Below are 11,442 nucleotides of genomic sequence, written 5' to 3' on the forward strand. Positions count from 1 at the left end.
GAAGCAGATACTGCGGGAGCCGACCCGTTCCTTCCGCGACGCCCCGTATACGCCGAGTTGCGCAGGACGCAGAGACAGAAGCCGGATGGAGTGGAGCCGGACGAAGCGGGACGAAGCGGGACGGAGCGGAGCCGGAGCATTCTGCCTTCTGCCGAGAGTCGAGAACACTCAGTGTTCAACACTGTTCAGTTCGAACGCGTTCCAGTGAGAACGCGGACCTCCACGTGATTGCATTATGTGCCTACGGACGTTGCTGCTGCTCTGTGCCGTGGTCGCACTGTGCCGGTCGACGGTCCAGCTGACAACACCTCGAAGTCCTCCAAGTGAATCCACGGCGAGCCGGGCCGTCGATCATGACGCACCGTCGTCACCGCGAAACACCCGATATAAATACGAGATCAAGACGTTCGACGTGCGCGTGAGTTGTCGCTAATTTTTTCTACCACTTGAAAAAATGATTAATTGTACCTAAATTACCGCTTGCGAGATAATTCTTGCTATAATTTCTGTTAATTATAAATCACACTATCACACTGATAATTAATTGTATATTAAAACACGCGGTGACTCACGCTGAACTTTTCATTCACACCGTTTAATATTTTCAATGTAAACATACACTATTACAAAATATTTCATAAAATCATTGATCGATTCATTATACATATATGCAATTAATGTATAGCATAGATATTGAGACATTGTAGTGCATACGGCCTGAATGTACAAAAACGGCGCGGAACGTTTAACTAATAATTACTAGACATTAGATTTTTTATGCAGAAATTTATTACTGGAAAAGCAATTAATACTTAAGAGATTTAGATTATTTATAATATCCAACATATTTATACTGCAACATATACCAATATGTTTTCTATTGGATTTTATATTTTTTAAATGTCATATTTCTATATGACATGCTGAAAACATGCAAAAATATATAAATACGCACAAAATATGCAAATATGTACAAAATATACAAATATGCACAAATATGCGCAATATGCATAATTAAATAAATAAATTAATATGCATTTTTAGAATGCTTTTTCGATAAGATAGAATTCTATTTTGATCTTACTTCCCAATCTGCTTTCTAAAAAAATATGCAGTTTTACATAAAAATCCGATGTCTAGTTATTACTAATTTCTGTTAAATGCAAAGCTGATAATTATCAAAAGTAGCTGTTAACGTCGATGAAAGTAAATTCGATTGCTGTTGGTAATTTTACGATACGTTTTCTCAAGGTGGATCACTTCAGTTTCGCCGTACAGGACACTTTCAAATTGAGATATCTCATAAACGACACTTGGCGAAAAACGGAGAATCCCCCTATATTCTTCTACACCGGGAACGAAGGCAGTATCGAAATCTTCGCAGAGAATACGGTAAGAGCGGTCAGCTGTTTATGGGCACGATTATTGATATGCGATATCGCGTTATCGGCTTAATTAACTGCACATTTGACTTAACTAACCCGCGGAAGTACTTGATGTTTTTATCGTAATGCGATATCGCGTTAACAAACACATTTCTAAGATTATCGAGAATGCTGTAATACATAAATATGTTAATTGTAGGAAAAACTTCTGTTTAATATTACTTTAATATTTCTTTTTTTTTCTACAAAAAAATTGTAAATAAAATGTAGAATAGTTAATATCGTTGATAAAATACTAAAATAAAGTTAAGTTAAGAAAATATTCCGCGACCGAAGGTCGATTTGTTACTATGCCGCATTATACTACAATAAAATACTTATACTACAATAAAGCGTAGAATAGATATTGCAGAAGACTGTATATAATATTTAACAAATAAGATTTGTTCCTGTTTTCTTACATCAATTCAAAATAAATTCATCATGATTTAATTCTAATTGATTAAATTATGATTATCAATCGAGATAACTGATCCATAGCTTTCGCTTATTAAATAAATCTCAAAATTAAAGTTAATATATTAAATTAGCGATGAGAAAGTTGCAAATTGTAAATCGACCGAATATTTCATAAAATATCCAGCTTTTAGCCTTCTGTGCGTTGCCCCATTTCGATTCTTTAAGAACGAGCTTGATATATTCCGGTAGGGCTTCCTATGGGAAATCGCACCGCAATTCGGCGCGTTGGTAGTATTCGCCGAACACCGTTACTATGGCGAATCGCTGCCCTATGGGAACCGGTCCTTCGCGGATCCGCAGCATCTTGGCTATCTGACGTCCCAGCAAGCTCTAGCCGATTACGTGGAGCTTATCGGGCATCTGAAGTCGCAACAAGGATATAAGCGCAGCCCAGTCATAGCTTTCGGTGGCTCGTACGGTGGTATGCTCAGCGCTTGGATGCGCATGAAGTATCCTCACGTTGTTCAGGGGTACGTTTTATCGCAGGACGATATCGGTATCTTGTTTGTATGACTAAGAGCACTGATAAGGGAAGATATATCTAATCATATACCTATCTTAATATTAAATATATCTGAATATGTATTTATTCTATATTTAAAGATCGGTGCTGTGTGTCAGTGTAGATTATATTTCGTAGCTCGATTTTGCTTCCGTTCTTAGAATTAAATACTGCGATGTAATAAATCCATAGGAAAGAATGCGAAAGATTTAAAATAAGAGAATTATCTTGATATTCTAGAGAACTACATATTTTGATATTCAAAACTTTTGTGTATATAAATATGATAATATATGTATAATATGAGGCAAGATATATACAAAGTAATATCCTTTGTCAGCAATAGTGCGCATTCGTTTGAACGGCAACTTATCGGGTTAAACATATAATATTACATATATAATATTAAACAATATTATTGATGCATTGCAGCGCGATTGCGGCCTCTGCACCGATTCTGCAGTTTACCGGCATTGTGGAATGCGAGGCATTCGCTCGGATAGCAACCTCGGACTACCGCGCCGTGAATCCAACGTGCCCAAAACTTATCCGGAGGGCGTGGAGTACGATTAGCAATGTGACTTCAAATGGTAACGAAACAGTACTCCAATAATCCGTCCGTAAATTATCTTATCTTTGCCGTTCTTATGTTTTAGACGAGGGCAAAAAGTGGTTGTCAGACAATTGGAAACTGTGCGAGCCGCTGAAAACTGCGGAGCATGTCAAGACGCTGAAAGATTTCTTGCAGGAGGTCTACATAAACCTGGCCATGGTCAATTATCCGTACGAGGCTGACTTCTTAGCGCCGCTACCGGGTAATCCAATTAACGTGAGCATTTTGAATGTTATAATCGTAAACTTTCCTTCACCCATAGATTCTCCGATAAAATCACCTTTTCTCTTTGCTGAAAGTTGGACAAAATTACTGTCCATGCTCTTTATGTACATAGAATAATTATATATTTCAATCAAAATCAATTTGAAGATTCCAAAATTGATCATTTAAATATTTATTATCGCTCAGGTTTTCTGTCACCATCTGACAAATGCATCGTTGACGGGAAAACCGCTGTTATCAGCACTTTACCGAGCTATCAGTGTATATACAAATTATACCGGTAAAACGAGCTGTATTTCCATGAATGCGGCGCCGGGTTTGGACGCCGACCAAGGATGGGGTTATCAGGCGTGCACGGAAATGGTGATGCCAATATGTACCGATGGCATCCACGATATGTTCGAGCCGGCGAAGTGGAACATTGGAGATTATAATAATACCTGTTTCAAAAGATATTCTGTATCATCACAACCTTATCTAGTTTGTGAGCAATACGGCTGCGAGAATTTTACCAGCGCAAGTAACATTGTTTTCAGGTATATGAAAAAAAAAACGATATCTATAAGCAAATATCTGATCTTCTCGCATCTTTTGTACGTGAGCCTGTTTCCAATTTTATTTTCCATATTTTGTTCCTATTTTATATTTTTAATTTTATACCTTTCCTAGTAATATGAATTTTTTTACACTTCTACTTTGATTACTTTATTTTAATTTTGCTTCTACATTGCTTGTTCGCCAATAAACTCAATTCTTCCTTTTATTTTACAGCAACGGATTGCTGGATCCATGGACGAGCGGAGGTGTGCTGCGCAATTTATCCGAGTCGGTAATTTCGATATTGATGCCAGATACCGCTCATCATCTCGACTTACGAGCGACTAACAGTAAAGATCCGTACAGCGTTCTGTTGACGCGTAAGTTCCATCGGTACTCAATTACCAAGTGGATCGAAGAATATTGATTAGGAAACTTTTAAAATTCGGTGCAATGAAAGAAGTTCGCGAGATTATCAAGAATAACTCGCCTGTAGTGCAATTCTGTAACTCGTTATGCCGTCGTTATGAGCTATAACGACAATTGCGCAGCTTTTTTACCATATAAAATATCTGCGCAACGATAGTCGATACCTCATAACGAGTTACAGAATCGCACTACTGTACCCCTATTCTGTAACTCTTAACGACAGTGTCGGTATCGTTATGTTGTCGTTGCGCAGGTATACTATATGGAAAAAAAGCTACGCAACTATCGTTATGAGCACATAACGACGCATAACGAGTTACAGAATCGCACTACTTGCTGGTTGAAATTCATTCTCTTTGTATCAATTGTTTTTTTTTAGTATTTGTCGCAATAAATTCTCTACAGAGAAATTTAAATAGGATGCTTTATTTATATATATATATATAAAAGCATCGAAATTATATCAATTTAGAAGGACCAAAACTTCTGGTCGAAACGTTTTGACGCTTAATTTTACCAAAACGAATGATGGTATTGTCATGACGATTATAATGATTATGAGCCAGTTAGGTTGATTAAAAGGGCTTTACCGCTAATTACTAATTAGATTCATCCTCTTTATTTTTCAAATTAAAAATACAAAAACAAAACACGTACGCCGCGACAACAATAAATATTCAACGCTGCCGTGAATCAGCTTATAACGCTAAACAAATCGTTGGTAAAAACTCAACCTAAAATATACGCGAAAGCATTTCGGTATCACAGTAAATAATAAATGCACATATCTCATCGGGCATTCTAAAAGATCTACGAGAGAGTATAAAACATTTTCAGACAACGCGAAAGTCTAAAACGCATTTGAAGAACATCCGATCTTTTCGGACATTTTCACAATATCTTTCAGACGTTTGCGTTGTCTAAAATCTTTTGTCACGAATCTAATATCACTATAGCACATAAAAATGGCTATTTTATCAAATAAAAATTCGTAACGCTATCGTGATTATTCGACATATACTCGACATTAATTATAAATATATGCGCTGTATAACTCCTAGTTTATCTTTTTATCGCTTTATGTAATTTCTTATGCCAAGTTTGTCCGAAGGAATCATGTAGAGAGTAAGTATAAGCGAATAAAGCTACCAAAGATATACGAATTTCTAAATGTAGAATAAATTTCTCTTAAAAGAACGTCGGATCTTAAATCGAATCTACAAATATCATGTAAATATGATATCATGATTTTTTTATATAGGTACATCGATTTTCTGGAATTCTCAAATCTTTCTCGTTTCACAGGTACAGCATTGTTTTTCACTTTTCTAATGGACTCATTATTTTTCTATGTTACCAGAGTAATCTCTCTCGCATATTGTTAACACGAAAATGTATTTCTAATATCTTAACATAGTATTTGTAAATGTGTTGGGATAGTCTTACTCTTACTACGTTATGTTATAAATAAAAAAAATTAATATTTTTGGATAAAATACTTCTTATGGCGTGCTCCAAAGTGACTTCGAAAAGAATGCGTTTAAGTAGTTTCGGATTCATCTACTGTGTCTATAATCAGCATTAAATTATATTCTCAACAGTATTCACGATATTGTTAGGCATCTTTCTCACATGTTACATATATGTATAAAAAAAGATCTCGAGATCATAAAAGTAATACGGGATATTGCAAAACGGGTGTATCATCTAATCACACCAAGTCACCGATATGAGTACATAGTAAATATACTGCACGTTTGCTCACGCAAACGTGGATGCGTGTGTCTCCGAAAAAATATATCTACAAAAATGTGAGAAAAGATAAACCTCTGCGATTCAACGACCGAAGATCTTCGTGTTTAGTGCGGTGTACGTCGATGTGCGGTAGTTGGTCTGGGAACGCCAGAACGGCTTCGTACTTTCTTCGGTTGCACAAACGTATTGTCTGTCCCGATGTTGTAAGAGAGATATATGTTCGACATGTCTGGCGGCATTGTCTGCAGAGAGAAATGTTTATATGTTGTTATGTATTAATATATATTATATTCAGTCTAATGACTGAAATTTCGGTCGTAAAAGAGAGACGACCAGTTTCGGACGATACCAAAAAAAGCTCGTTCTCTCCTTTCTGGGATTAATAAAACAAAATGATAGGTGGATAATCTTACGTCTTTATTATTCCCTGTCGGCGATGCGGTCTGTGCTTTGCGCATATTATTCCCTGTATATGCCACGCACTTTAGCTGCCATTCGCCTATATCCTCATTCCAGTGAACATATCTCTTGATCATCGTCTGTAAAATAACACAGAGATGTATTTAAACAATATATTTTATATATTCGCAAAATGATTAACTTTGACCAGTGCTTTTCAGACTCCTTAGTTGTCACTCATCGTTTTGACCAGTTTGCAAACTTCAATTTTAAGCTTTTATCTCATTTTTGTTAATATTATTCAAAAGAATTTGCGCAAAAATATTTCCACATACTTGGTATTGAACGGGAATATAATGGTTCACAATGAGATTCTGCAGCTGCAGCTCTCTGCCGATTCCCCGTACACCTTCCAGAAGTCCCTCCATCTCTCTTTGGTGTTCCTGCTGCAGATCGGACAGCTCCGCCTTGACGGACATCAACATCGTGTACACGCGCGCTAATTTTTTCGTTTTCCCAGCCGCTTCCTCCTGCAGAGATGAATACTTCTCTTCAATGTCAATGCGTTCTGCTTCTTTCGCCTTAATGGCCCTCTTCAATTGTTCCTCTCGGCTCTTCCGCTGCTCGAGTTCGACTGCTGTGGCAGCTAACAATTGTTCCTGAGCCTCCGCCTTCTCTAACAGATTTTCGCCGCCCACTAATATTTTATTCTGTAAATTCTGCATCTTCTCTCGCAGTGCTTCCTTCTCGGTCCTGGAATTAAGGCACTTTGATTACTATACTTATTCATTTTATATTACAAATTTAATTATCTTATTTAGTTCATTCTATACTTTGACAAAAACTTACTGGGTCTTCTTCAGTTCGATGACGTCTTTATCCACTGGACTCTTATCGTCCCTCTCGGCCTTGTCGACCTTCTCTGTCGAGTCAGTGTCTCTGTTCTCCAATTCTTCCACCGACATTATTTGACTCCTTCTACGTCGAGCCTTCTTATCTCGTTTCGTTTCTCTTGATTCGTCCGAATCCTCCGATTCATCTTCCGATTCTGAGAGCTCCGCACCATTCTCCTCCAACTGTTTGCGCAACTGTTCGATCTCAACTTGGAACTGACGAAGCAAAGCATCCTTCGGATCTTCGTTGATCCTCGCGTGATTCTTGATATTTTTCGCCCGATTTGCGTAACGTAAAGTACTTATAGTCTCGTCGTAGTTTATATCTGCTGGGCTAATGTTTGCACACTGCAACAGCGATATTAGTGATATTAAATATTCGTTATAATTTCTTGTGAACATAAAAACAATTGCTAATTTTATTACTTGTAAACCTAGTAATATATTCGTAATTACTTAGAATAAGTAAAGTAATGAAATGTTTATACTGTATCACTTACCATCAACGTTTTCGAATTGCCACCCAACGAGTCCTGAAGCAATCTAGTCAGTTTGGAATTTCTGTAAGGCACGTGAGAGCTTTGTCCGTCAACCAGCGCGGATATTACGTTTCCCAATGTGGACAGTGACAAGTTAATCTTAGTGGCTTCGCGAAGCCGCTGACCCGTCGCCTTTGTCTTGCTTTGTCTTTCTGATCCCTAAAAGTCGAGATAAATGAGATTAGCAGAGAAAAAAATTTCAGGAGTATCGAAAAAAATTTTGTATTTGAGAAATCATATTTTATGTCATATGAGTAACACACGTACGGCTAAATCCACCAAATGGAGCTTCCCCATTTTCACATGCTGCTCCCCATCTTCACCGATCTGACTAGATTCGACCGTAATTGTAAATATCGCGTGGGACCGGGAGCTGGACACATTCATGGCAGTAGCCCCGACAACACCTGCACGAGTCCAGGATTATTTTTAGCTACTTTACTTACACGCATCATCAATCTGTTATCTATCGTCGTTACTTACGATTTTTATTGCCGAGAGACATAATACGATCCAAATCGTCGGCATTGTTCACCACGTATCCGCTCAGATCTTTCACAAACACTCCGATGTCCGGCCTTTCCTTCACCTCCAATCGAGTATTCTGATCCTTACCGAGCAGATCTCGTACCTCCTCATTATAGATCTCTAGGTATGTTGCACGCACGAGGAATCTATTAACAACAATCATCAATATATTAATACCTTAAATAAATACAATCTGCTTAGAAATGTACTTTAACTGTGCTCAGTTTAATGATACAAGCTGTCTCAAGGTATCTCTGTATTACAGAATCGTAAAAATGATATTATTTCGTAAAAACAGTGAAAGACTCCTTTTCATATTTCGTTTCCAGGCGCGTATACGTTGCCTTACTTCTGATTCTCGTCAGCTTTGGCTATGTGACCGAAGATGTGAGCAAACGTATTTGGAATGATTCCTCTGGCTTGCGGGGAGGTTTTGGCGCCGGACATGGTGTAAGTTTTGCCGGTGCCGGTCTGGCCGTACGCGAAGATCGTCCCATTGTAGCCCTGCAGAACCTTGTCCACGATAGGCCTGGCGGTCTCGTTGTAGATGTCCACCTGGGTCGAGTCCGTGTCGAATACCGCGTCGAAGGAAAAGACCTTCGGTGGCTCTCCGTGAGCCGCATTCGTATTTTCTATGGTGATCTCGGCGTTCAGAGCGTCCACCTCTATTATGTTCTTGCAGTGGGTGTCAAACTCCTTGCTGCTCAACGGCCGTACTCGCACCACCACCCTGACATTTTCTATCTCTCCCAGCTCCGTCGTGCTGTCCTAGAGATATGTAAATGTCATGCGTTACTTAAATGTTACTTTATTCTAAAGATGTGTGATTTCTGATGAGATAATTAAATTTATTGCGGTAAATCCAAAAGTAAAATCCAAAAAGAGAAATAAACAGAAAAATTAGATTCTATACTGTGGATTTAGATCAAATATTGCTGTACCAGTATCAGCTACTAATATATCAAATAAATTATTAATGTTATTATACATATATACATGTTGAATTCAATCAATAAAAAATAAGATGTTAGATGAGTCGTAGAAGTCTTGTCCCGGTTACTGTCGCGCTTGACGTTAGGGAACGTCGTAAAACGTCAAAATTTATTTCTCTATCTGACAGGATAGATTTATTGTAAAGAATGATACTAACTTCGGTCCCCGGCATCGCGGATCCGTTTTCACCCGCAGCAGTCACATAAACGCGGGGCGTTTCTCACAGCATAATTCGCAAACGTTCGCGGAAAAACGTCAGGGAACGTCGGTCTAGCAGACGACCTCGGTAAACAAATGGATCGATGCTGTCGTCGCAGATGAAGAGGTCCCCTTTTCGTTGCAACGGCAAACAACTAGGCAATAAAGTCTGTCGATAATTAAACTACTATTGGTAATATTGCAATCGGCAATTATATTAACTTACCTTTGTATAATAATTTATGCATCTATTTTACCTACCGCTTGAGAGACAATTATTAAAAGTCTGCCAAGAGGCAACGTGCTTTGCAATAAACAGCAATTAATAAACTACGATGGCCGTTTTTAGGGTGATTTCGATTCCGATTAATTTAATTAACTTATTTTACTTTACCTTATTAAGTTAATACTTATATTTTGTTAACGCGGATAGAATTATTAATTGTTTGATGAACTTTTTTCTATATTATTATGATTAATGATACAAGACATTTGTAAATAAGTATATCCAATTAAAGTTCCAATTAAGAATTCTAAATTCGCGGAAATTAATAGTGTAAGAGGAGCATAATAAGCGAAGAGATTGTATTATCTGAAAATTCAAAGAATTCCAAGAATCGCTATTCCAAGAATTCCTAGAACCTTATAAGGTCGAGTTTCGAACCAACAAGGTCTAAACTCTTGAAAATAGAATGTAATTAGGAGAATAAGATAAAGAAAATCATACAATATTTCAATATTGTATAATCATCAAATATTTCAATTTTAAAAACTAGAACTTTGTTATTTATTTCTTTTTTATTTACATTATGAGCAGGACTCTAAAGATAAATAGTTTGATCTATTTCAGAATATATTTCAGGTTTTTAGTTTCAACGTCTTCACTAGAGTATCTACATATGATTTTATTTGCTGAAATATAGTAAATCTGTTCACTTTTGTAATTTTCACCTCGTTTCAAGATACATAAGCGACCTCCATCGTACTCGATAATTTCATCGATGACTAATTTCGATAATATTATCGATAATATTTCATTTATTGATTAAGAAAAAGAAACAGATAACGCTCGAATAAGTGCTTTCTAAAATTAAACACTTCTTATTCAAGCTACATTATATGTATAATTGCAAATGTCCTCGTAATTTATTTCTCAGACGATTTGCACGAACGTTGTCAGCAGGTCGTTTCTATTTTCTATTATAATAACGTACAAAAAGTTTACCGTTGTTGCCACAGGATATATTCCATTTTTACCGTATTTTCTTCGATAACAGATTGATCAGATAAAACGACGAGGATTTTATTTCCTTAATGTATTGTGACGTTAACAATTTTGTATTTATACTGAATCGCGCACAAAGTTAAAGCTTTAAAAATACAAATTAACAACAAAATCCAACTTCTCATTTATTTTCACGTGAATTTTATTTTCCGTTTGGAACAATCGCAAATACATCTCACACGTCGAAGAGATTAAAAATTTCAACGAAGAATAGATATTCTTTGTTGACTTTCGCTAAGAAATCTTTTCGACAATGAATAGATACATCCTCGCTAAGAAAATGAAAGAAATGCAGTAGCAGTAATTTTCTACAGTAAAGAATAGATATACTCTCCCTCTAATAGATATGTTCTCGCTGAGAATTGAGATCGCCCTCTCTCTCTTTCTCCAGATTTATAGAAGATTCTATCATTAGCCGGTTAATCTCCGCTAGAAGTAGGACATTCTGCATAATATACCGCTCTGCATAATGTACAGCGTGATATCGCGCTATAACTGCCGCGTCGTTTGCACTTGTGTATCGCGCAATTTGAGCTGTGTAATTAAGCGGCCGGTATATAAGCAAGCGCCCGCGAGACGTTAAAACGAGCGTACAGAAATCGTGAGAAGACATCTAAACTCGTGTGCGTAAAACCCTTACTT

At 37.2% G+C, this 11,442-nt stretch overlaps 2 protein-coding genes across 2 annotated transcripts; one reads left to right on the forward strand and one right to left on the reverse strand.

Annotated features, from left to right (window-relative positions):
- Positions 1 to 101: 101 nt before the first annotated feature.
- On the forward strand, positions 102 to 6,372 carry LOC139777249 (lysosomal Pro-X carboxypeptidase). Its single transcript, XM_071714556.1, has 7 exons — positions 102 to 418; positions 1,252 to 1,392; positions 2,094 to 2,374; positions 2,839 to 2,996; positions 3,063 to 3,235; positions 3,431 to 3,780; positions 4,016 to 6,372. Exons 1-7 carry the CDS (start codon positions 236 to 238, stop codon positions 4,206 to 4,208), a joined length of 1,479 nt encoding a protein of 492 aa, XP_071570657.1. The 5' UTR covers positions 102 to 235; the 3' UTR covers positions 4,209 to 6,372.
- Klp64d (kinesin-like protein 64D) lies at positions 4,807 to 9,628 on the reverse strand. Its single transcript, XM_071714443.1, has 9 exons — positions 9,475 to 9,628; positions 8,674 to 9,092; positions 8,280 to 8,470; positions 8,064 to 8,203; positions 7,758 to 7,955; positions 7,214 to 7,605; positions 6,700 to 7,117; positions 6,379 to 6,504; positions 4,807 to 6,207 (listed from the first exon to the last, which is right to left on the reverse strand). The coding sequence occupies exons 1-9, from the start codon at positions 9,487 to 9,489 to the stop codon at positions 6,070 to 6,072; spliced, it is 2,037 nt and encodes a 678-aa protein (XP_071570544.1). The 5' UTR covers positions 9,490 to 9,628; the 3' UTR covers positions 4,807 to 6,069.
- Positions 9,629 to 11,442: the final 1,814 nt, after the last annotated feature.

The sequence above is a fragment of the Temnothorax nylanderi genome, unplaced genomic scaffold (assembly GCF_030848795.1).
Source record: "Temnothorax nylanderi isolate EJ_2023f unplaced genomic scaffold, tnyl_v1.0 TNYL_tig0006_pilon, whole genome shotgun sequence".
Lineage (NCBI taxonomy): Eukaryota > Metazoa > Arthropoda > Insecta > Hymenoptera > Formicidae > Temnothorax > Temnothorax nylanderi.